The sequence below is a fragment of the Hydra viridissima genome, unplaced genomic scaffold, assembly GCF_058129835.1.
Source record: "Hydra viridissima isolate aposymbiotic clone 2 unplaced genomic scaffold, HvirCarnegie_v1 scaffold_1, whole genome shotgun sequence".
Classification (NCBI taxonomy): domain Eukaryota; kingdom Metazoa; phylum Cnidaria; class Hydrozoa; order Anthoathecata; family Hydridae; genus Hydra; species Hydra viridissima.
Window position 1 is genome coordinate 22,205,577 of NW_028324300.1, and position 26,963 is coordinate 22,232,539.

The 26,963-nt window shown below is 29.1% G+C and overlaps 4 protein-coding genes and 1 pseudogene across 6 annotated transcripts in view; 2 read left to right on the forward strand and 3 right to left on the reverse strand.

Moving 5' to 3' along the window:
- The first annotated feature begins 609 nt into the window (after positions 1–609).
- The window catches only part of LOC149893925 (uncharacterized), a 79,960-nt gene continuing 53,606 nt past the window's right edge, over positions 610–26,963 (forward strand). The window contains exons 1-6 of one of the 3 annotated variants that reach the window (XM_090076470.1): positions 610–1,011; positions 1,052–1,320; positions 2,074–2,842; positions 2,984–3,030; positions 12,891–13,017; positions 24,215–24,472. In XM_090076470.1, coding sequence (XP_089932596.1) covers positions 3,016–3,030; positions 12,891–13,017; positions 24,215–24,472 — 400 coding nt within the window. In that variant the 5' untranslated portion in view covers positions 610–1,011; positions 1,052–1,320; positions 2,074–2,842; positions 2,984–3,015. Of the gene's footprint in view, positions 1,012–1,051; positions 1,321–2,073; positions 2,843–2,983; positions 3,031–10,932; positions 11,260–12,873; positions 13,018–24,214; positions 24,473–26,963 lie in introns of those variants that run through there. The other 2 variants (XM_090076472.1, XM_090076471.1) reach the window with 2 other exon arrangements.
- LOC149893926 (uncharacterized) lies at positions 4,089–6,596 on the reverse strand (annotated as a pseudogene).
- LOC149893927 (uncharacterized) lies at positions 13,035–17,284 on the forward strand. The gene has a single exon (XM_090076493.1). It carries the CDS (start codon positions 15,440–15,442, stop codon positions 17,063–17,065), a length of 1,626 nt encoding a protein of 541 aa, XP_089932619.1. The 5' UTR covers positions 13,035–15,439; the 3' UTR covers positions 17,066–17,284.
- LOC149893928 (uncharacterized) lies at positions 16,653–19,021 on the reverse strand. Its single transcript, XM_090076505.1, has 2 exons — positions 18,288–19,021; positions 16,653–16,856 (listed from the first exon to the last, which is right to left on the reverse strand). The coding sequence occupies exon 1, from the start codon at positions 19,012–19,014 to the stop codon at positions 18,475–18,477; it is 540 nt and encodes a 179-aa protein (XP_089932631.1). The 5' UTR covers positions 19,015–19,021; the 3' UTR covers positions 16,653–16,856; positions 18,288–18,474.
- On the reverse strand, positions 19,077–20,321 carry LOC149893929 (uncharacterized). Its single transcript, XM_090068174.1, has one exon. The coding sequence runs from the start codon at positions 20,184–20,186 to the stop codon at positions 19,077–19,079; it is 1,110 nt and encodes a 369-aa protein (XP_089924300.1). The 5' UTR covers positions 20,187–20,321.

Genomic DNA, 26,963 nt, shown 5'->3' on the forward strand with positions numbered 1-26,963 from the left:
ATAAAGGGTTTGCGACCGGCGGAGATGTAACTGTTTTGTCCAAAGCGATTTTATTGTTATTAGATAATCACAAGGATACGTTGAGGGGAATTTATAAAAAATTAGAAGATATTACAGAATTCAAAGAAATAACGGTTAAACAGGGCAAATGAAGACAGTAATAAACTAAAATATGAACAACAAGAAATAAACGGTTACGCCTTTGACCAAACCAACCACGCTATTGCTAGAAATCAATTAGAAAGCCTTAGATAAATTGATTTGGACAATCTAAAGGTGCTAAATCAATGTATGACCAAGGATGCATAGAACAGCAATCTATATAATTTTTGATGTTACTTTAAATTTGCATTTTTCGCATATTAATTTGTGTAATTATGTAAAAATTGAACTTATTTGATGAAAATTGTTGTTTTAAGTTTTTGATTTTATGAAATAAATTCTCTATAACTTTGATTAATTTTCAATAAAATTTTTTTTTTTTATGAGTTGATATATTATTTGATTATATTTACTTTGTGTAAATGAAAGTTTTTAGATTTATGATAGTTATGTTTGTTATGTTACCTAGCGTGCTGATTTTAAGTCGTTTTGTCAATAAAACTTCGTCATCAACGCGTTAAAACTTTTTGCATATTTTCATTTGGTTTAAACTTTTAAAGTTTTAACTGAAATAAAACTTCGACCACTTAAAATGATTGCAGAAGACTAAAGATGAGAAATTCGTTTGACAAAATGTTAAAACTGACAGCAGAAATTGCAGAAAACAAGAAGTAGGATATATTAATACAATATAATTGGAAAACGAGTGAAGAACTTGCAAATGATTTATGTAAAGTTTTGACCGAAAAAGGCAATATACATATGATAGGTTACATATATAAACAGTTTGGGTTGATAAATATTTGTAAATAATTAGGATTGAAGAAATGAATGGCTGGTGTGTCAGAAAGTGAAATGGCAAAAGGTGTAGCAAACTCTGAAATTCATTTATTACTAATTTCAGAAGCAGTAAACTCTGAAATTCATTTATTACTAAATTCAGAAGCAGTAAACGAGAATACATATAACTATATCAGCATACACCCATGCTAACTCGTGACGGAAAATAATCATACTAAACAAGTTGAAAATTATCTGGGTCCATCTTTTTACAAAATAGCTCTCTTCACTTTAGTGAAGAAGAGGGAGGCATCAACTATATGCAAAAAGGAAGAAAATATGATGAGGGTATTAAAAGTAATAGGGAATCATATCGGAAGAAGATGCACGATCAAGAAGGATAAAAACATTTTAAGAGAAGATTAAAAAAATTCTTTTGTAAGTTTAATTTATATTTGAATTCATTTTGTTACAACAATCTTATTCCAATTTTCTTTTTCTCATAACTTGAAGGAAGCCAAATCAATTTCTGGGTTTTGTATAAAAAAAGACGCTTCTTTCAATAAGTTGTTATTAGTTGACGAGTTGTGTAAGTGAGTGTTCTCTCCCTAGTGATTTTTTTATTTTTTGTTTTGACTTTCACCTCTCGTCATCTCGAACATCTTAGTTTGGAGGCGAAAGAATTGAGAGCGATTTGTAATAGGAGAACGTTCTTTTTGATTTTATATCAATACGTATGTTGTGAGAAAACTTTAGCAGATCGAGAGTTTTTTCCACAATTTAAATCAAAGCTATATTCAGCTTCATGTTTCTGTAAGCAAGGACTTTATTCGATGTTTCGCGCCAAAATCTTGACCTAAAGTTTACTTAGTCAGCAACTTCTGTCTAGACGACTTCGTGATAAATTACGTCATCCACCTTTGTGTTTCGTTCAATTAACTGCTTCATCTTTTTTAAACAAGGCGAGAAATAATTTTTTTTTTAATGCGTCAAAAAATTTTGCTGATGCACGAAGCTGAGAAGTTCAAATAAAATGCTTTATGTAAATGGTGCAACATTGCACCTTTCATTTTATGGATGCATGTACAAAGGAAACGTATATTTCTTTTACACAAATACTTTTTAGGGAGTTGTGACTTTCAGTCTTAAAACTCTTACAAATATTTTAATTGTTGGTCGTTTTATCTCTAGATATGCAACTACGACAAGCAAACTTCTTGAAGTGAGCCACGTGCTCTTGTTCCATCTCTGCCAAAAACATTCCAGGATTGTCTGTATTTAAAATGTGAACCATGATGTTCTAATTTTCATCATTTTTATTTTGCATTTAATGTTCAAGAACTCTGTATTAAATGTTTGTTTAATTAAATAATAAATGTTTCATAATGAAGGCTCTTGGCTTCATAAGCAAAACTTTAAGAAGATCATTTTTAAGGGGAACGAAAAAAATGTTTTTTGTAGCGTTTAACAGATAAAATTGTCAGATTGGAGGTTTTGGGTGAGGATTTCAATTTTTGCTTTTTCTTTGCGTTGAGTTCATGTTTTTTGAAAAATTATAAATATTGATACTTGTGAAGGTTGAAAAATTATAAATTTGAAAAATTATAAATGTTGATACTTGTCCACAAAGGAAACATGATTCCATTCACGGTGCAAATGAAAGCAAGGTGATGGTAAATGATGGGTATTTTCTTGTTCACCACGAGGATTGAATTTATGAAGCAAAATAAAACTTCGATTGTTTTGTTTTTGAATCAAGAAAAAAGTTTACAACTTACGATGAAATTTTTAAGAAACATCGTGATGATGCTTTTATTAGAAATTTTCTGTTTCGATTGGGAAAAAACTTTACGCAATTCGAGCTCACTAAGAGTTTCCGAGGCGATGACTTTTTATCAAGTGCATTATTACATCTGGCAAAAGAAGTTGGTTGAATGAAAATGATAGAGGCACGGAAAAAGTATGGCTTCAGTTGTTTATTAATTGAAATCTTATCTTTTGGCAATTACTGAATTATGTGTTTTTTTTTTATAAAAATTAACCACATTTTTTATGAAGCTTATAAATATTTTCTTCCGTTTTTGATAAATCTAATTTTTAGATAAATCATTTGGATATGAAACAGAGAGCTCCATGAATCCAAATCTTGTAAGTTGCTAGCTTTGTATGAAGGTTTTTATTTTTATACAAATTCCTATCGTTTGAATATTGTTTAAATTATTTTTAAGCATAAAAATCAGAAAATGAAGCGAACAATATTAAAATCCTATGGGAATTTGTTTTTGAAAAGTTCAAAAACTTTTTGAGGTGAATTTGTATTATGAAAGTTGATCATAAAACGTTTAAAATTTTACTAAACAAAAATGCCGCTGATGATTATTGCTATTATTGTTATATATTAATTTGTATTCACATTTGTGTAATTTTAATGTAAAAATTTAGCTTTTAAGTTTTTTTTTTTGAGGGGTTAAAGACATTTTTTTGGTCTGCTAATTATGTTATTTCCTTTTTTTTATTTAAAATTTAAATATCAGGATTTTGATTATAAATAAAAGTAAAGTAAAAGTTCCAGGAGTTCGATTCCTGTCAATTGTAGGGTTCTTATGCTAAAACAGGTTTTTTATCAATCGAGACTATCAAAATAACCGTTTTTTAAAAGATGAGCATTACTCACAGTGGCTCAGCATGGTATAATGATAATTTTTGAATTTCGTATTTTTAACATGAACTATTTCTTCGTGGTTTTTTAAAAAATTTAATAATAAACAAAAAGGATAAAAAAATAAAACAAATATATATTATTATAATAATGAGTAGAGTTTAAAACATTAACTATTTATTATTGATCTATTATCAGTCTCAATTTTTTATATATTGGAAAAAAACAACTGTATTTAGGGGACGTCCATAAAGTACGTACGCAGTAAAACCAATGCTTTTGGACCCCCCTCCCCCCTTGTACGCACTTGTACGCTTTTAAACACCCCCTCCCCCTCTGCGTACGTACGCGTTATTTACAAAAAAAGTATGACCTCCCCACCCACCCACCCAAAAAAAAAAAGTTTTCAAAACATTAAATACAAAAAAGATCAACATTTTTAGTTAGAGATTTTTCTGTACTTAACTAAAAAAGGGCAGTTATTAACGAAAGGAAAGAAAAATGATTTAGAAAGAATTCGTGTTGCGAGTATTTTAAATTTAGGTATTTATATTTCCACAAATGGTGACTTAAATAAATTGAAAATGTTATGGAAAACAGGCATGAACTCTGCTTCTAATCTTTCATTAGTAATCTTCTCACTGACTTCTTAACTTTCACTTTAATCACTCTCCATATCAATCTTTATCTTTTGTTTTTTGTGTGCTTTCTTGTACCGTTTCATTGCTGCCTCGCTCGGCCAGTATTTATTGCATTTGTCGCAAATTCCGTTTAAAAGCTTTTTTTCCAATGAAAGACAATACAGATCAAATGGTATAATTTTGTACTTTAAGCCTTCTGTAGGTATATCTTGTAGCAAAAGCCTATGCGTCAGAGGTGCAAAGTTTGAATGGTTTGATACGTTTTTAAAATATCGAGATGGTTCCATTGCTTTGTAACCATTCTCGCAGTACTCGTAGATGGCCGGAAATGGAATGAAACGTTGGGGGATGGTATTCAGCCAATTTGTTTTAAACGATGAACAACATAACTTGTCCTGGCATTTCACAATTTGTAGACAGTATCGCGATTGCTGGCAATGTTTCTCTACCCAAACAGAATCAGGATTTGGCGGTTTATATGCTTTTCCAACTGGTACTGCCCGGCAATTAACATGGTAACCGTCGATGACGGTTTTCTCCCAAACTTGGGATAAAACGTCAGTCGCTTTTTGAAAATTTTCTACCTCCAGTTCTTGGTTGATTGTCTTCCAAGAAGAATCAAGGTGATTGCCAAAATAATCAAGGGGAAGAGCTATTCCAGCCAAATCACGAGAAAGAGGTGCCATTCTTCTTTCAATGGGGTTGAAGGCTGAAAGCCCAGCTGCATTCGCACCATGAAGCAAGATATCTAAATCCAGCAAGCGGAAGAGATCAACAGCAGTTGCTAACGTGTTAGGGAAGCGTGGTGCCTCATTTTGAGCTCCATCAGTCTCCATTAACATAATTGGTTTACGTCTAACCAACTTGGTTTCAAAAAGCTCCCTAACATCAAAAGCATGTGTAAAAGCATTCGATGTATCGTGTTTCCCACTTCTTATGCGTATGAAAGTGTCTCCACTGTAGGATAAATTTCCATTATTGTTAACTTCGCATATGCCATACACCGATGGGATTAACTTGTGCTGTGGGCCAACGACAAAGTCATGATCCATAAGTTTGACCTTGTATTCCATATGCATCAGCAACGGCGCTTGAAGGCTTGCAGCAGTAAGACCCAACGGTACCCTGGCTTTATCATCATTGGACATGAAAAGCACAGCTTTTGGTCCAAACAATTTGCAAACTTCAAACATGTCATCAATAAAAGATTTGGCAAACATTCTATCATCATTTCTTTTTCGCAGTGAATTTTCTGGACGTAGTAGCTTCACAGGAACTGTGTTTACATGCTTTTTTCCTTCAGAAGTGTTTTCACGTCTTGGTAAAAGACGAAGGTACAAACCACTTCTACTCAAGTTGAAGCCTATTTTCGTCAGCTCTTTCTGAAGATCATCCAAAGTGGAGACACTGCGAAGACATTCTGTTCTTCGACGCTCGTCTGCTGCTGATGAACTTTGCACAATTTTTATGATTGTTGATAAAAATTCTGGTTGATCAATTTCGAACCGTGGTCGTCCAGGATGGTTTCGCATAAACTGTTTCAAAGCACTTGATACTTCAGGGTTGTTTTGACAAACTGTTTTCGATGCCCTCTTTAAGTTTTTGTCTCCGTTTTCTTTGTCGTGCCGATTCACGAATCAATCTGAAAACAAAGTATTACACAAATCTTTGATTCCGTTATAAAATCTTCTATACTTAAGGTTACCTGGATTCTGCGAACTTTGTAAATCCTCAATTAGAAATTCTTATTGACAATTTGAAAAACAAAATTTTGAAAGTTACTGCCTGCCTAAAAGTTTGGTTTTTATGGCGAAGACGTCTTTCTATACTTCTAAGCACTATTCAATATATCTCTTAACATTTACCTGTCCAAGTTTGTTTTTTCTCTTCTTATGCTTTCTTTCACATTGTCTAATTGTTTCCTCGTTACAGTAGACAAACCAGAATCGCGTAAGATTATCAAGGATGAAAGCTGTGATTCAAGATCTGAGATTTTCTTCCGACTTTTAACTTGCGGATTTGCTCTTTCCTTCTCGTTTGATGTTAAATCTAAATTAGGAAATACCCAAAAATAAACTATTATAAATTCTTAACAGTTATAGAGATTGGATGTAGAGAAATTGGTCAAGTTGTTCAATTATGATGAATAAAACTATGCGATTGCAATATAGTCGTACAATGTAGTTTAATTACCAATTCAGTTGAATTCAATATATAGAAAATCACGAGAGAAAAAGTTTGTAAATTATCACAAAAAATGGCTTACTAAGTTCAATCCTTTCAGGTTCTGTCGTAGTTGCGTTTGGAAAACTTTGTATTTTATTTGACGAAGACGGCACTGGATGGATATCTTTTTTCTTTTTGCTAGGCGGTGATAAAGCATTTCCCCAGAATGACATGATTGATCCTTTTGACTTTGTTGCCTTTACTTTTAATTCGTTTACTTTTTTTTCATACAAAGACTGATCATATTTTACTATTTTCCACAATTCCTGTGCGTGCTGATACTGCTTTTGTTTTTCAAGTGTTGAATATGCTTTCTTATATAACTCAAGGAGCTGAAGATACTTTTTCTCGTTCCTAACAAATTCGTTCGACATCTTGGAAATAAGCAGTTTTTTTTTGTTGCAACGTATTCAGTTATTTGAATGGAAAGATAAAAGTTTTTGTTTATTTGGAAATAAACGATTTAATCATAAGATTCAGTGTCCTTAAAGAGAAAGTTACTGCTTTAATGTGTTCAGAAAGTTACTGCTTTAATGTTTAAAAACAATGCAGTTGCTAATAGCTGTTAACTGCAGCTATTAGCAACTGCATTATTTTTTGAACTTTTGAACTTGCAGTATAAAAGCATTGCAAATTATTTCAAATTATTTGCAATTATTTAACTACTTATTATAACTTTAATTTATTTGTGTTTTATCATTGTGGATGTAAAGCTTTGTAACTAATAAAAAAACAGTTGTGTTGATACCGAACCGAACCGAACCCGAACTGTGCTTAAGACCGAACCGAACCGAACTCGAGCATTAGATATAACCAAACCGAACCGAACCCGAACTTTAAAAAAAGGGTTCGATTCCCATCTCTAGTACGTACTCGCTGTCATGAACCCCCCCCCCTCCCCTTGTGCGCATTTGTACGTTTTTTGGTAACCCCCTCCCCCCATACCTGCGTACGTACTTTATGGATGCCCCCTTACTGAATCAAATATACATATAATTAAAATAGAATCAAAATTAACTTTCTAAACATTTCTCAACAATCCTTATATGGAGCGACACAACATTTACAACAAGCTTTCAAGGCGCTATTCATCGCTAAGCAGATTTTAAATTTTAGAAACAATTTTGAGTGTTACAAAAGTTTGAGGCAAATTTGAGGCAATTCTTGATTAACTGACTGAGGAAATTCTTGATTAATTTAGATTGATGCAATTCTTTCTCAAACATAAAAGTTTTGGATTATGATGTTTCAATTTTTCTATTTGCAAAAGATTAAAATGAGACATGTGAGGTTTCCACTTCCGTTATATATAAGTTGGATTGGTAATACTCCAGCCAATTGTTTGTTACGCCTCTAAAGCCATGCATGTCAGTGATGTCTATGAAGTTCTAATCATTGAAATTGGTGGTCAACTTTATAAAATTCTGTGGAAAGATCGAAAAATATTCCCAAAGTAAATTCTCCTTTTGTAAAAAATATTTTAAAGGAGAAAAAAAACACTTCAATTTTGCCAACTTAATTGTTGCAGAAATAGGAGCGCTTATTGATTAAAATTGAATTGATACAAGTTTCAAAACAAAATTTAATTTTATACAATGACAATAACAAAATATTTTTTCGCAGGCTGATAAAATATCTCACGTGACATTAGGGGTTTGCTTTTTATGTATGTTTGATATTCAGTTGTAAATTTTCAAAGTTGCATTTTGGGTTGTGTCTAACCAATTAAAGTCCATGGAGTTTTTATCAACAAATAAAAAGTTGCATTGTAACATTGTAGTTCTTGTTCAACCAATTTTTACCACATTTTTTTATCACATTTGTTTTCAGGGACTTTTTAACACGTCTTAATTATTACAAATCAAGTATTTTAAAGAAAGTTGAAAAAATAATCAAATATAACTCTAACATATAACATATATAACATAACTGTAACAAATATAACTGGGTATAACTTTTGATGTCACTTTTTTGCATATTAATTTAAGTGCAATAATGCAAAAAATATGTATAACATATATAAATAGTAAATATATATAATTTTGCAAAAGTTTAAATTATTTTATGAACACGGTTGCTCTGAATTTTTAATTTATGAAATAAAATCTGTTTAATTTTTATTAATTTTAAAGTAAATTTTTTTTTTTTATGAGTTAAAGTATTATTTGATCTCATTTAATTTGTGTAAATGAATGTTTTTAGATTTATGATCGTTATATTTGTGATGTGTTAGCTATCGTGCTGTTTTAAACCGTTTTGTCAACAAAACTTCGTCATCAACGCGTTAAAACTTTTCTCATGCTTTCATTAGGTTTAAACTTTTATGTTGAGAGTTTTAACTGAAATAAAAGTGTGTTCTCATACTTCGACTACTTAAAATGATTTCAGAAGACTTTATTAAAATGATTGCAGAAGAATTTGCTACATAGCATAGTCAAACTGACAGCAGAAGAGCGAATATTAGGACATAAAGATATCATGTAATTGGAAAACGAGTAAAGAATGCGCAAACAATTTGTATAAAGCTTTGACTGAAAAAGGCTGTATACATGATAGATTACATATATAAAGTTTGGTTTGATGATTATATTATAAACAATTTGGATTGATGAAATGAATATCGCTGGTGATTTAGAAAGTGAAATGGCAAAAGGTTTAGCAAACTCTGAAATTCATTCATTACTAATTACTAAAGCATACCAGAAATCATATAGCTGTATCAGAATACTAATTCGTGCCGGAAAATAACCATAATTAAACAAGTTGAAAATTACCTGACTTCATCTTCTTCCATATTAGCTCTCATCATTTCAAGGAAGATGAGGGAGGCATCAACAACATGAAAAAAGGAAGAAAATATGATGAGAATATAAAAAGAAATAGAGAATCATATCGGAAAAAGATGCTCGATCAAAGGTTCAAAAAAGTATTTTCTAAGATTAAAAAAAATTCTTTTGTGAGTTTAATTTACTATTGAATTTATTCCATTATTATAATCTAATTCTAAATACTCCAATTTTTTTTTCTCATAATTTGAAGGAAACTAAATCAATTTCTGGGTTTTATATAGGAAAAACCTTCTTTTAATAAGTTGTCATTCGTTGATGAGTTGAGTGAGTTTTTGCTTACACCTTTCGTCATCTCGAACAGTTTAGCTTGGAAGTTATAGAATTTAGAATGGTGGTAATAGGAGAACGTTTTTTTGGTTTTATATGAAAACGTATATTATAAAAAAGTCTTATTTGAAGTAAACGTGTTATGTGACGTCATCCTGCTTTCTTTTTTAGTTCAGTTAACTGCTTCACCTTTTTTTAAACTTGGCGAGAAATACTTTTAAACGAGTTTTGATTTTCATTCTTAGAATTTTGCAAATGTAAAACGCTGAGAAGTTCAAACAAATGCTTTATGTAAATGACGCAACACTGCCCCTACCATTTTATATATACATGCAAAAAGGAAGCGTATATTTCGATTACGCAAATACTTTTAAAAGAGTAGTGACTTTCATTCGTAGAACTCTAAAGAATATTTTATTTGTTGGTTGATTGATCATGTGATTTCCAGATACTACGATACACAAACTTCTCGAAATGAGTCACGTGCTCTTGTTCCATCTCCGCCAAGAATACTCCAGGGTTGTCTGTATTTATAATAAGCATCATGATTTTCTAATTTATCATCATTCTTACTGCACTCATTCTTCAAGAACTCTGTATTCAATTTGGTTGCATAAAAACAAAGGTTTTTGGTTTCATAAGCATAACTTCGAGAAGATTATTTTTATGGGCGACGCAAAAAAAGTTTTTTGTGATGAAAAAACAGGTGAAAGTCGGAGGTATTCGGTGAAGATCTCAGTGTTTCTCAGTCAAGTCGATCTCAGTGTTTCTCAGTCAAGTCGATCTCAGTGTTTCTCAGTCAAGTCGATCTCAGTGTTTCTATATCGACTTCCTAGGAAATCAAGTAACGCTGAATCCAACAGTATTTGAAAACTCTTGATAGTAACTTAATTAGGTATTGTTTTGCAAAACTATATATGCTGATACTTGTGCGGGTCAAAACAACAGCAGAAAAACTTACAGAGTGGTCATAATCGTCTAAGCTATAATACAAACGTGTAAGCAGACCGGATATTCACAAAAAATAAAATACTTCACAATACAACAGAAAGCAAGGTGATAGTAAGTAAAAATATTTACTTGGTCACCACGAACATCGAATTTGAGAAGAAAAACAAAACTTCATTCCATTATTTTGTCTTTAAATCAAGAAAAGGTTTACAGCTCACGATGAAATCTATAACAAAAGTATCATGATAATGCTTTTATTAAAAGTTTTCTCTTTCGATTTGAAAAAAAACTTTATGTAATTCGAATTTAGCAAGGAGTTTCTGAGAATAGATATTTTAGCAAGTGCATTTTTACTCCCAGCAAAAAAAAAAATCAATGAAAAGTCGGAAGCAAGGAAAAGTATGAATTCATTTTCTCCCAACTTGCATATTTTCGAAATCAAATTCTCCCAACTTGCATATTTTCGAAAGATGTCTAGTTGTGAAATTATTTGAGAAAATGTTAGGAGGATAAAAAACTTTCGATTTCACACTCTTGAAGCCTGAGCATAAAAACATATTATAACATAATAACGATGTTTCGCTAAAAGTGAAAGAGTATGCGCCATCCAGCTTAAGTGACAGTAAATGCACGAGTGTGCCTTAACTGCCACTTAAGTATCACATGACCGCAATAATTTAGGGTGTTGTCAAAATATAAATAGAATTCGGCAGTGTAGTCTATATATATATCGACTATAAATTCTTTGCATCTATTTGCCTGAGAAAGTTAAACTATCGAATAGGTAAGTATCTAGTTTAACAAATGTTGCTTTTTCCTGACTGAAAGGTTACTGATTTGAGAAGTTTTTCCCAAACAGGGCTTGACTTTTTCATTTTTTTTCCTGATTATTTATTAATAATTGCATGTTTTAACATTTTCAAACTTTAAACATTTAGAAGAAAAAAAGTTTACGAAACCAATCTGTCATTTTAAGTTAAGCAACTTACAAGCTGACCCTAACATGTCACCAGCAAGTTCTCACTTATAACATGAAAATTGCATGCTGAACCATAATGATATAAAATATTCAGTCAGAAACTTTTTCTTTATGATTGACTGCACGTTTTTTTTTTAATATTGAAAAAAAAAGTGAGCTGTTGAGTGCATGTGACAGTGTAGTAGTGTGAAAATAATCTAATGACAGGGAGAATATCATATCTAGGACAGAAATAAACATACTCATTGATTCTTTGGATCAAAATATTTGGAAAAGTTTAAATTTGCAATTAAAGTGATGCTTTTTACTTTTTAAACATTTGTAATATTTCCTCTAAGAAAAAAGTTCATTTTCAAGATCAACATAGTTTGAAAATGCAAACCCTTTCCATTCGAACAATTCAAGTAAAATGTTTTAAAATATGTCATTATTTTTCACTCTGTCATTGTTAAATAAAAATGAATAAAGTGCAAACTTCTATATCAGTCATTTGAAATGAATTGAATTTAAAATATTTTACTTGTTTAAGCATACAGAATTATAATATTGCTGAAATAAATATGCAATGCTTCACATATTTTATATTATTTTGTTTATACCCTTCAAGAGGTTGCATTGAAGTACTATTTGATTAAATTTGCCAAACTTATTTTTAAAAGATAATAGTTTATGGTTAAAAAGTTGCCACCCTAATTGATTTGCTGTTTTAAACTCATGAAGAGTTCCACTTTAATAAAGTTCAAAAATTTCAAGTTATTTTACACGGCTTTAAGAAATTTGTAACTTATTTGTTAATAACAGAAAAACTAAAAACCGAATGCTTAGTAATCAATATTCTTAATATAAATAGATTACAGGTATGCAACTAGTTTTGAAAATTATATTTTGGGGAAAGTCATGATTTATCTATACCACAAGACAAAGTACAATTGACAAACCAACAATATATTGAAGTTTTTTTTTTAAATTTGATACATATATGTATGCAGATATTTTGCTGATAGAAACATTTGGGTAGAAACTGTATTTGAGAGAATTTTACATGAAAGCCATTCATTTTAAACTTGTCATTTTTAAGCTACATAATTTTTGATTCTGTGAAAAGAAGATTTGATTTTTAATCATTGAAGTTTTTTAAAAGCAAAACTTCCTACTTGTCTCTATTATTTTAGTAGCAAATATTCCTAATATAGTACTAATCTAAAATGGTTATTCATTTCCATAACATTTATTTACAGGAAATTATTTACAAAAAATCTTTGACTACTTTGCAGATTTATAAAATGATGCAATTTATTTACTAAGTGATATATATATATATATATATATATATATATATATATATATATATATATATATATATATATATATATATATATATATATATATATATATATATTAAAAAATGATATTTTACAGATCATTCTTGCTTTTAGCACACTAATGTAATGGGTAACACCTGTGTTAAAGCAAATGATGAGCATAGTATTGTTGACACCCAAGAACTTAATAATGTACTACAAAATCCTAACATGTCATCAGCAAGTTGTTTGGATCATGAAGGTAAAAGAAATGCTAAAGAAATTTTTATTGTGAAGCAAATTTTCACTTTTTATGACAAAATAAATACAACACTTGTTTTAGGTTTTCAGTTTTCACTATCTTTTATTTTTAACAAATATTGATAAATTTTATTGATTGCTCATCCAAAAAATACAAAGTTAGTAATCGAGTTGTCAGTATTCAGAGTCATGAGTAATTTTTAGATATCCTTCTTGAAAATACAACAAAACTGAGATAAACTATTATACTTAATAAATTAATATCAAAAATTTTGCTAATGCATCTAATGTCTATATATGTGTTTATTTATATGTTTATTTATATGTTTATTTATATCTGTGTATATGTGAAAATTGGACATTAGGTATTCATGTATGTGATATAATTTTATGTAATGTACATAACAGAAATTATGTTAAGATTTTCATAAGTTTTCTTGGTATGGTCTGAATGAGCAATATGCATTGAAGCATGAGTATTTTTATTAAGCGGTAGAATACCTTTGCTCACCTTATTGTCATTTAGTAGAAGTTTAAATCATTAAACAACCAAGATAAAGTGATATAATGAAAATAACAAACAGTGTGATAATATTAAAGATTAATAAAAATAGGGGAGTGATGGAAGGAGGAGGAAAAAATGGAAATTTGAAAATGTAAAGTTTTCTTTACATGCTTTCTAAAGTTTTATTAAAAATATATAAACATGAAACATTTATAAGTATTTCTTTTTCTCTTGAAATTTATTAGAAACTATTTGAAGAAAGTTTTTATTGAGTTTATCATGAAAAAAAGTAGTAATATAATAGCTGACAAATAAGAACAAAATGTTTAAGCCGATTTATCACTATATTAAGGTCAGTATTTTCCAAAAAGAAGCTTTGCATGTTGTTTGATTTGAGAAAATTTGGTTTTGTATATTAAATTGTTGCCATTTGAAATTTAACTTTTTCCATTTTTCCAGGAAGTTTTTTAATTCTAAAAAAAATTATTACATATTTCAATACTAATGTCTTAAATTATTGTTTTAAATGCATACATATGGTAAGTAAAGATAAATCAAAGAATTCCCTTGAAACTAAAAAAAAATTCAGAAAAACTCTTTGTACACTTAATGTCTAAATCTGAACATTTTCTTTCATTAAGATGTTGTAATTACAAAGTGTTGTGAAATAACAGAATCAACAAGTTTAAATTTTAAGTTTTGGCTCATAATGAACTTTCTATTATTTCTAGTAATATCTTAAAATATTAAATCTAAAAAAAAACAATTTAAAAATCAAACAATCAGTTCGAAGCCATTTAGCTCAAGTAAATGGGCATAATTGTGAGTTGTAGTGGCATTTGGCTCTTGGATTAGCTTTGACTTTTTGCTTGTTTACTATGCAGTTGAATTTATTTTCCATATAAAATCCAAATTTGACAAATTTTACGCACAATTTGGTTTTCTTTAGTATTTTTTCTTCAATTTCAAATGCTGTTCAGTAACATTACCATATTCTCTTTAATAATGCAGTTGATTTTTAACAAAAACAACAATATCCTTAAGATCTTTTAAGACACATGAAAAATCTGATTTGTTTAATCATGCTGCTATCTTTTTACTGTGCCACTAAGGTAACTTGCGTTGACTAGTCACACAAAAGTAAAAAAAGTTGAAAAAATCAGCTAAAAAATTGTTTATATAGTGACACAGATTTATTGTTTTATTTCTGTATTGTTGCCATCAGAATACCCATCAAACTTTGCAGATTTATTGAATGAATCGTTCATGCAAGTTGCAGATTTATTGAATAAAAGGTTCCCCTATATTTCTATATCAGATTAAGCAGTCATCATCAACTTCATAGTCATGTAAATTTATTGAAAAACTATTCCTAATTTTTAACTTTTTATTAAATGAAATTTACCTAACCCTAAAATTTGATTTACTTTTTGTATTTCTTGAGATAATGGCTAATAAATGATTTGTGCTCAACATCCAAATTCAGCATTTTAAAGTTGCAAAAGTGTTATTAAAATATGGTCCTTTAGGAAAATTGTAACTGTTCTTCTTTGGTGACTGAAATATCTCTAATAAAATTCTGTGGAAAATTAGAAAATTTAAAAATTTAAAATTTTTTTTGGTAATCAGCAAAAAAATGTGTGGTAAAAGTTAAAAATGCTTAAATGCAAAAATTTATCAATGCATTGTTTCAAGTAACTTTAAAGTACTTATGAAAAAAATGTTTTCTTATAGAAATAAATGCTTCTTAAAATAATATAATAATATCCTTCTTCTAATTCACCTATCCAACTTAAATTCTACCATTTTGCGCGGCGGGGACTGAACTCTAATTGTGTGGGTAAAAAGTCGAAAAAGCTTCCAAAATATCTGTATTTGAATTAGTATTTGTTTGTATTTACCTTTTGAACTCATCACGATGGGTAACAGAGGTAACTGTGCAGTAATAGGGTGTTCGAATAGCCATTATAAACTTTTTAAGTGGAAAAAACAAGAATGTAATGTTCATGAAGGTTTGAAAAAAGAACAATGTGGTTGTAATCGTCCTTTTAATCTTTACTGTTTTCCAAGTTCTTTAAGAAATTCTAGAAAAAGAGAAAAGTGGAAAATTTTGTTAAAAAGAGAAGGTAAAAATAAGAAAGAATGGAATCCATGCGACAGTGATCGTGTTTGTTCGATGCATTTTGTAGATGGAACACCTACGATTGCTAATCCAGATCCTACTTTAAATATGGGATATAATTCTACTAACATTAAGCCAAGAAAGAGTTTATATAAACGTTGCCCAAAATCGAACTTTTTAATTTTGAAAAGTATTAGCACAGAATGTAATGATATGAATAATAATACAAGTGAAGATAATACCAATGAGTTAAGTAATAATAATGATAATACAATTTATTTACCACCTCCAAGCTGTGAACATTCATATGCTAGTCAGTCATTGCTAAATGTGTGTGAAGGATGTAATTCTAAAACGTCTTTGATTGATTCACTCATTAAAAAAGTTAATTTCTTGAATATATCTTTGAAGCAACTAAACCAAAAACAAGTTAATCAAACTAAGAAATTAATGATTTTTTCATGCAACAAAGTTAAAACAGACAAAAAAATGAACTTTTATACAGGGATACCTACAATAGCTTTATTTAATGCTATCTTCTTACTTATTATACCATTTCTTCAAAAGCTTAGTTACTGGCGAGGACCAAAACATATTCAGAATACTAGCAAATTAAAGCGCAGATTTCAGTCAACTAAATATAGAAAACTTTCTCATCGTGACGAATTTTTTTTAACAATTGTGCGACTTCGTCTTGGTATTCTTAATGAAGACATTGCAGAACGATTTGGAATTTCTCCTACAACTTCTTCTAACATATTTACCACATGGATTAAACTTATCAGCAGTGTGTTAGGTAGTGCTCTTATTGTATGGCTTCCACGTGAAACCATCAGGGAAAATTTGCCTAGTGTATTTAAGAATGCAGGATATTACAAGTGTCGTGTGATTATTGATTGTGCTGAAGTTTTTATTGAACGACCCAAGTCTCTTTTAGCACAAGCCTCAACTTGGTCTGATTATAAACAACACAATACATTTAAGTTTCTTGTTGGAATTTCGCCTAGTGGTTTTATTACTTTTTTATCTGATTGTTATGGTGGAAGATGTTCAGACAGTTTTGTTACAAAAGACAGTGGCTTTTATGACTTGTTAGAGCGTGACGATGAAGTCATGGCAGATCGTGGATTTCAAATTCAGGAAGAACTTTTGTTAAAATTTTGTACTTTGATAATTCCTCCAGGTGCTCGTCTCAAAAGTCAAATGATTGCATCTGAATGTAAAAAAACTAAAAAAATAGCAAACTTAAGAATACACGTTGAACGAGTCATTAATAGAATGAAAACTTATAGAATTTTAAAGAATGTTTTTCCACTAACAATGTTGCGTCATGTTGATGATATTGTGAGGGTTTGTGCTGTACTCTGTAACTTGAAACCTGTATTAGTCGATAATTCAAGAGATAGAAATATAAAACCTTAAAGTTGTTAAATAATTAAGTTAATTTGTTAATTAATTAAGTAATTTGCGTACGTGGGGGGTAGATGGGTGATGTTCAACAAGTGTATGTACGCAAACTCAAAAAATCGAGGTGTTCACTTGCCAATTAGTAAAAGGTGATTGCCGCCTTCGTTCATGGCCTGCTAAGGCTATAAAAGTTGAACAGCACAAAAAAATAGTGATCACGTTTGCGAGCGTGAATGGAAAAACAGCACAAAATGAATTCTAGATAAATTAATGTTAACTTATTTCTAGAAATAAAACTTACTAATCTTTCAAGTTTTAATATTAAAACCATGTGGGGGGAGGGGAGGGTGTATGAAAATGTCATTAAAACGTCAAATAAAGTTACTTTTCAAAAAACTACGATGATTGAAGCCTGGGAACAAAAAAGACCTAAAAAGTTGGCCTCCCTGGCCTAAACTTAAGAGCCACAAGTTTCGCTTCCCTTACCTTTTCTAATCCATCACATTTAATTATATCAGCACTAATAATTAGGCACGTAACGAACTAAGAAAAAGTTACTTCACGTTGAATTATTTTCCTAACGATATATCATACTTACGAGTCCAAAGGAGAAATATTTTTTTTATTATCTCTTAATTTCCACTTTAAACAGTTATAACTCACGAACCATAGAACCCCGTATCGTGAAATATTTTAGTGAAGGGAGGGGGAGGAGGATCATTTTTCAAAAAAGAGGCACTTTATAGTAGCAAATAAGTATATTGCTTGATCTTTATAACAAAATTTAGACGATACAGAGGACAAATGGTAGAAGGAGAGGGCGATTGCTACAAAAGGGGGCGTTAATTGCCCCGTATGTTCGTTCTCGAAATGCCGCTACTGATATTCCCGGGATTTTGATAATATAAAAAAAAGGAACATCCATATAATTTTGACATAGTTGTCACTTTTATAGTTGGGGGGGGGGCTGAAACACAAATTAAGGGAGCTTAGGCATTCAGAATCAGAATTTGAATAGAAAAAGCAGAAATTTCTAGAAATGCAGCCATATTTATTTTTCCTTATCAAATAAAAAACAAGCTATATAAACTGCCATATATTGTCACAGTGGAAATCTTATTAAGCCTGTACTAAATGCTACCGAGGAAGTCGAAGAACTTAATGATAAATATCAAAAAATATTTTAACTAACAATGTTAAATGCACTAATCAGTTACTTTATCAGATGGTTGGTTACCTGAAAAGGACAGTATTAAACAATGGCCAATGTTTTTCCCAACCATTCTCGCTTTCACACATTCACAACATATTAATGACACAAGCCAAAGTGTCACCAGTCAAAGTGTGGTTGATTATAAGTTGAATACCAATTGTAGGCAGTTTGCATAACAAGTTTAATCCAGTTTCCAATTATTCAACAAAGCTTAGTGTTGAATAAAAATTGTGCTCAAATAATGTTTATAGTAATAGTCTATAAAATCACACTTGAGTTCTTCCCATTTGTTATTGTCAAACTTTATATGTTCAATAAAATTTCCATGAGGTGTCCACACCATAAAATATGAGTGATGGTGCCTTGTAACAGCCATTTGTACAAGGCATTGCATATAATATGCATGATTTTTATTTAAAGAAACACCAACATCATTTTTAATCAAATATGGAAGTTTTATGCTTGGATCAAGTGGGGACAAGTAATTTATAGAAAATGGGCATTTAACTTCAAGACATGCAGGTGGACAACACAAACAAGTAACGATACAATCAGGACTACCACCAATGAAGGGAACATCTCTATCTAAAAATAGCCCACAATCATGCATTGCTACACCTTTATGATTGATTTTTAAAATTTCATAAAAACAATTAACAGCATTTTGTTCCATTTCCCTGCCATACTTTATTGCAGGTATGTTTGAATTAACAAACGACATGCCAGATATACGTTGATTTAACTCCCACATATCACCATCAATTTTATTTAACTTGTTCATTTTTGTCCAAACATTATAACTTTTTGAAGCTGTTATAACACCTTTCTATATTCATACCAGTATTTGTTTTTATTTTGTCCTTTGGTCAACTGCTCAATTTCTTCAATATTTTTAAGCGTCATATGAAGTGTTATATTTTTTTCAAATGATAATATATCTTTTGACATAACCAGTATATCATTAACACTCATTAGATTTGATTGGCAAGTACTAATGTCGTTTACGACTTCTAAACTAAAGTCAATATCTGGTTTTGAGACAGCATTAAAAATGATGGAATTAGGCGCTATTTCTTTTAATGCTTTTGCAACATCCTGAAGATTAAGTTTAGTAGAATAATTAGAAATTGGATTAAATTTCTTATACAAACTGTCTACAAATGGTCTTTTTTTTTTTAAATGTTGAGAAAAATTTTCTCTGCTAAAATCTAGATTTTTAATTTTAACAGGTAAAACATCTTTTTGATTTGGAAGCCATTGATTTGAAACCATTGTGCAAGCCGGATTTGTTAAGCCCATTCTTACAGCAGCTTCAATTCTAAACATTGCTGCAGCAACATGGTTACATGTTTGGCTCGTTCCTGCCATACATGTACAGTGACAAGATCGGATTTTAGCATTTTCTTTTTCTATGATCAACCACAGTTTATGGCTTGTGTCATTAATACGTTGTGAATGTCTGCATTCGCCTTTTATTGCACAAAATGGACTTTCCTCACTTATACAGTGATAAGAGAGTTTTTGAAGCCAGCCTGTTTTATAAAAACTAAAAGCTTTTGAATTTTTATAATCATTTAAGTCATTGCTGCCTAATTCAGATGGGTTAAACATCAAATAGTTAAAAATATCTGGATACAAAACCATTGGCCATTGTTTAATACTGTCCTCTTCAGGTAACCAACCATCTAATAAGATAAACGGATCACTGCATTTAACATTGTTAATTAAAAGTTTTTTTTGATATTCATCTTTAAGTTCTTCGACTGCCTCGGTAGCAGTAAGTACAGGCTCAATAAAGTTTTCCATTGCAGAAAATACACGAGCAACTAATTCCCTCTTCGTTCCAGAAACACGCAAATTTCGAAGTCTTAAATACTGCTTTAACTCATAAACTTTCATTTTATTAATTAAATCGAAATCCATTATGAGTTTATCTTAGGATAAATAATCTTAACAAAAGAAAAGCTCAATGTTTACTTAAAAATCCTTTGTACGTAAAAGTTTATTTTTATTTTACCCACACAATTTGGATCCAGATCCTCAATATTTCTACGCGTTTTTTACGATCGGATTGGTGTATTATTAGAAACCTTTGTGTATGTTTAAATAGCTGTTTGGAATGGCTTAATATTTAATTATATTTTTTTGGAAATCTTCAAGTTAAATCAAAAAAGAATAAGTATGAAATTAAATACCAAACTGAAAGGTCCAGGATTACAAAAGGGCTTTAGAAAAGTTCAAATTTTAGAAGGCATTTTCAGAATAAAAAAATTTTTAAGGCAGAAGGTTTAAAAGATTATTCTATTTTTTTTTCCTTTAGAAAACTACTAATTCCAAAACAATATAATATTTTTTCACAAAATAATTTTGTGTTTTTTGTTTTTTGTGGTTTCTTCAGATAGTTACAAGTTGAATAAGAGTTTTTTAAAAATAGTTGTTCTAAAGGTATTGAATTTTTTAAAAAATTGTTTTAAACAATTAAATGGCTTTAAAGTTTTTTCTTTCATTATGTCTAGTTTTAGATCAAAATTATCAATTATAACAAATAAAAATCAAAAAAAAAAATCAAATGCCCAAAAACCCAGGTGGGTAGGGTTTTTGCCAACTTTGTCACTCTGCATTGCAAAACTCTTTATCTACTTTATTTTCACATAATATTACCCAAGTTGAGTGAAATTTACAGGATTTTTTTATTCATTTATGTTGTATTGTGTTAATGTTAATGTTACCCTGTTACTGGGGGTAAAGTATGACATGCATAAAACTACATGTATCAATATTGTGCTGGTACATGTATTATTATAAAAAGAAGTTTTATTTTAGTCAGCATAATGATTCAAGTTAAACAAAAATATGCACTTAACATTTAAATAACATTCAACTTGATACATTTTACAACATAATACATTTGACTAATGCATTTAACAATACTTATACAATTTAAAATGACACTAAGTCTTTTCTGGCCTCAGACTTTTTTTCTTTTTAGAATTATTAAAATGTAAATAAAAAAGTAATAGGTTTAATTTAACAACAAAGTAGGTAATTTGTAAGACAAACAAGACTTTTTAAAGAGATACGAACAGCAAACAGTTTAATAACATAAAAAAAATCTATGTATTAGCCGAAACAAAATTATCCCATGCTAAAGTAGCAAAACTAATGAAATTTGATTGAACTTTATTTAACAATTTTTCTATAACAATTTGCATTTAAAATTTATATTATTAAATGTTTTAAAAGAGATAAGAGCAGCAAAGAGGATAATAAATAACAGAAAGAAATTATTTTCAAAAGAAATAATTTGAAGAAATAAAATTTAAGAAATGCAAATAAAGTAAAAAAATAATGAAAGATAAATAAGTTGATTTTCTTGATTCAACCCCTTACCACATGCTTTTTTTCTTGTTAATCAAAAAAATATATAACGCATAAAAAGTGAAATAAAGTGACACATTTTTTTATTTTTTAAAAAATATTTTTTATATAGAAACAAAAAACAAAAATTATTTTGGTACACATATGGCACACTATGCAGATAAGGTAATAATAAAAAGGATAAATTCTTTTGGATTATTTATTATTCACTATGTGGTAAAGGGGTTAACAATCCAGCATTTTTTAAGTAATTCCAAATAAAATAATTGCTATTTTATTTTTAGTTAAATTATTTATTAAGTAAAATTTATTTTTTATGGCAAAATAAGTTACGAATGATTTATTCAAGGATTGAAGAAATATACAAAAAATAAATTATAAGTAAGCTTTATTTTATAAAATGTTAAAAAATAAATTACAGCTGTTAAGAATCAGAAAATTTATTTTTCATTTTTCATTTCAAATTCTAATAATTCAAATAAGGTATAATATTTTTTAAATCAGAAAAATATTTTAGAAAAAAAAACAGAAAGAAATACTATTTTTTATTTAAAAATTATATTATTTATAAAAAAAAAAAAAAAAAAATATTATAAATTGTAAACATAAGTAGTGAAATATATTTAAAAAAATTAAAGATCAAGGAAAATTTCAAATTAAAACATCAACTTCAAAATCAAAAAAAATATGAAGAAAAATCAAAATTAAAACTTCCTTTTCTTCTAATACATTCATTCATGTGATTTGGCATACTATCAATTGAGTTATGAGCAATAATTTGAGGAATATTGTTGAGATGATAAGTCACATTTACTTGATTAGTTGCTGTTTTGCAAGCTGTTGGTTTAACCAAGAACACAAATTTTCAATGCAATTAAAGCCTGGGCTGTTGCAAGTTGTTGTGTTGATTTTCTTTTGTTACAACCAATCATAGCCAATTATTGCTCAATGATAAGAGGCATTTTCTTGTTGAAAGACAAGTTCTTTAGTTGGTTTATCAAGTATGTGTATGAATGGCTACAGATAATCACCAATAAATTTCAGTATTCTTTTCAGCATTCATACTAACATCAAACAAGTAAAAAAGATCTGACAACTTCAGATGAAACTTTTGAATATGGTTTCTTAAATCCAAACATGAAACTCCAAAATTTTTAGAGTTTTCACATCTGCTTCTCTGCATTAATGTTTGCACTCTTCATAGTACACTTAATAAGTCTGATTTGTAGAAGTAGAATCAGAGATCAATTCAATCCTTTTTTTTAAAAAAGTTCTTCTTTCTTTTTCACAATTCTTTTTGACCAGGGGAAGTGGTGGGAAGGGGAAGATAAAATATAGTTGTGAAAGTTTTAAAGATTATTTCTTTTGCTACAATTCTTCTGTTTTAAAAGATTATTTTCTTAAGTATTATATAATATCCAAACTTAAAATATTCATTAAAAAATTTTTCTTGAAATTCAATAGAAACTTAATTTAAAGAAAGTTACTATTGTGTTTATCATGAAAAAAAAAAAATGCAATGATATTATGGCTGCCAACTCAGAAGAAAATGATTGAGCTAATGTACCACCATAATAAGGTTAATCATAGAAGCTCTCATGTTGTCTTGAGAAAATTTGGTTTTGTATATTAAATTGTTGTTATTTTTTATTTAAATTTTGAAGGATTTTAAATTTTTTAAAACTTTTACAGATCTAAAAAATATCTTTTTAGATTAAAGTTTTAAAAACATGTATAAGAAAAGATAAATCAAGAAACTTTAACTTAAGTAAAATAAGTACTGTGATAAACAGATGCAAAAAGCTCAACTTTAAAAGTTTCATGCAAAAAAAAACTTACATTATGCATCTTATTTCAAAAAATGTTTTGAAATTTGTTTTCAAGTTTATGATCTGGCAATTTTTTTTATAGCTAAGCAACAATTTGCACAGTTTTAAACAATTAGAACTATTTTCTCTCATTCTTCTATCAAGCCATATATCCATTATCATAATATTGGTGTTTATCTAAGCATACTTTTCACTTTAAACTATTCGAATAACATCTGCATCCTGTCTAATATTATCATCCACAACTAATAAAAGGTGCTAAAAGTAAAGATTTTCCACAATGAGCTGCGTTATATGACTAAACCTTCCGAAATTGATCTATACAACTTTCTTGATGTTGACATAACCAGAGATTTGGGTATTGGTAAATGTTTATATTTCTCAGCCTTTACCTTAACAGGCTCAGTGAATAAAGGTGGTATTTTAAAGTATGTTAAAGGCTAGGTATTTGTATATGCTTTTTTTTGGAAATCTTCAAGTCAAAAAACAAATCAAAAAAAAATTAAATACCACACTTAAAGCTTCAGAATTTCAAAAGTTTTAGAAAAGTGCAAATTTTAGAAGGCATTTTCATGATAAAATTAATATTTAAACAAGAAAGGTTAAAAGTGTTGTTTTGAAAATTGTGTGGTTACTTTTTTTTTCCTTAGAAAACTATTAAACAAAATAACAGTTGTAACAAAATATTTTTTTTGGGCATCAAATTTGTGTATTACATAAATCTTTTTCTTGCCTTAAATCTAGATACAGATGAAAAAGTTAGAAAAGTTTTGGTTGAGCAAGTATCATCTGACTGGATGAGATTTGCTCGTATCATTTTTTTGAATGGGTTTTACAAGATTGTAGAAGAAATTCAGAACACAAATAGTGATAATCAACTGAAATTGGAAATATTTCTTCAAAGGATAAATGAAATCAATTCACTGAACTTTAATGAAGTGATTGCAGACTGTCTTTATACTCTTAAAAGATTTGATATTTTGTTGTGTGTAGCATTGGATGGTAAGTGATTAATTTTTCTTTCAGTAGAGGTCAAGAGTACAATTTTTTATCTGTAAGATGATTTACTGCTTCAAAATTGTTTGACAGAATTTTTACATTTTCATAAAAGTATTCTCATATGAATTTAGGGTTTTCTTATTTCCAGGTTAAACTTTTTTCTATACTAAAAATAAATGTTTATTAAATGAAGAGTGTAAATCAGGATGCTTAAACATGTAATTATGCTTGGTGTGTGTGTGTGTGTGTGGGGGGGGGGGGGTAGGGTAGGTGTATATATAATAATATATAACAGGTGATACATACGTTTTTAGACAAATTTTAATTTAATTTTTCTAGCTAATTAAACAATCATGTGGTTTGATGCATATGTAAAAGAAATATAAATTCCTTATTTCATTATATGAAACACATTTGTAATAAAGTCAAATGTCTCAAAATTTTTTGTAAAAAACCTATAAAAAGTAGTGAAATTGCAAAATATAAAATGTAGTGAAATTGTAAATCATTTTAAAAAGTAATAAATAGCTTGAAAATATATTATATGATATCTTAAAAAGACTTGAAACTACTAAGTCTTCTTCTGATAAAAAGTGCTCTGGTTGTCTTGACATCTTGAGAGAAAAGAAAGGAAAACTAAAGAGACTTCAAAAAACGGTCAGTAAGAGAAAATTGGGTTTTAAGTTAAGTGTAAACCGAGAATTGGTTGTCAATTTAACAAAACAAATATTCAATACAGAAAACGTAAAAAGATATCAAATGCTATTGAACAACAAATAAAAGCTAAGAAAAGAAGCAGAAAATTTGTTAACCAGCTCTTTAATAGGAAATCACTTCTGGTCATCAATGATAAAAATACTTTTGCTTTGCAGGTGGCAACATGCTACCTGCATGAAGTTCTGGGTATTACACAACCATTAAAAAAACATGCATACCCAAAAAGTGTTTATTTTGTAGAAAAAGAGAAGTTTCTGAAAAAATTGTTAATTTGAATACCCTATCTGAGTGTATTTTGTCCGAATCAATAACTTGTACTTTCAAGGCTGAAGCAATTAATACATCATTCTATATCATTGAATGTTTAGAAAAATGACTTCTTCACTAGTACTTCACTAGTATTGGGACTTTAACTGTCTAATTAGGCCAGGTTTAGCAACTTCTCATTATTCTAAAGATTCCCTAAACTATATGGATAAATATGTCAATTAGCCTGATAAGGAATCCAAACCACCAAATGTGCCTCAAGCATGATATTTTGAGAACTTTTGGTCTTTTTTTTTTTTTTTAGTTTTTTTTTCTGTTTATAAATAAATTATTAAAATTTTTATTTTGTCATAATTTAAACATCACACATATTTGGGAGAGAAATTTTTTTAAAAATTTAAAAACAAAAGGAATTAAAAAGTAGATTCATTCATTTTTGGTAGTTTAACCATTCTGTAATTTTACCATTCTTTAAATTTGTGATTTTTAGTTAGTTTTTAAATATGTGGCTGTAATTATTATTAATAGCATAAGATCAAGAGGTAAATACTAGTACAAGTAGAAAAAAGCAGTTGATTGTAATAAGGAAATGTAAATATAAAAAAGGATACAATCCCTTAAAGGATGATTTGTACTAGTAAAATTTTGTAGAGACACTCTAAAGGCAGCTATTCTTTTCAAATCTTTTGAAATGGAATTGTTGCCTTTATAGCCTCTCTTACTGAGTTTAAAATGTTAATTAGCTTCAATTTAGATGCATTTGTAATGATTGAGTCAAGATTTACATTATTTAACTGTGGTGTTAGTATTTATGTGGTATAGCTGTTACACAGTATAGAATATAGAATCACATGTTGTTATTTTCAGATGGCGAGTGGCAGTTGTGGTCTGCTTAAGAAGGATCTTTGTATATGGTTGATATGGTTTTGTTATAGTTTTGCTAGAGCAACTAGCAATAACTTAATTTGATTTACAATAACTTAAAATGAATTCTTTTAGCATTTGACAAGCAATGTACAGCCAAAGCATTCAGAACACAGCTATTTTTTAGCTTCCAATTTTTTTTTAACATTTCTTTTAATTTTGCCTTGAAATCCCTTAATGATAATATATAAGCTCCATAGTTGTTCAAAATTTTTCTACTGGTAACTAAAGCTCATAAAAGAATTCTTTTGTTTTAGTGACATAATTCTTTTATAATAGAAAGTTTAAAATTAGTTAAGTTTCAGTGTGCGTTCTTACTGATAAAATTTCAAACCACCTAGTCTTTTACACTTAACTCCAAACGTATGACAATCTGCTAGAAAAACACCAAAACATAAAAACGTATGAGGTTTACTTAAAGTCAAAGCTCAGTTTACACTGAGCTTTATCTTTAAATAAACCTCATACTAAAGGAGAAAGCACATCAGGAAGAAAGTTGCACCATATTCTAAATGTTAAATATAATTTTTCAACTGCCTAGAAAACAAACATTAAAATTTCAACAGTTTTTATTTCAAAAATTATT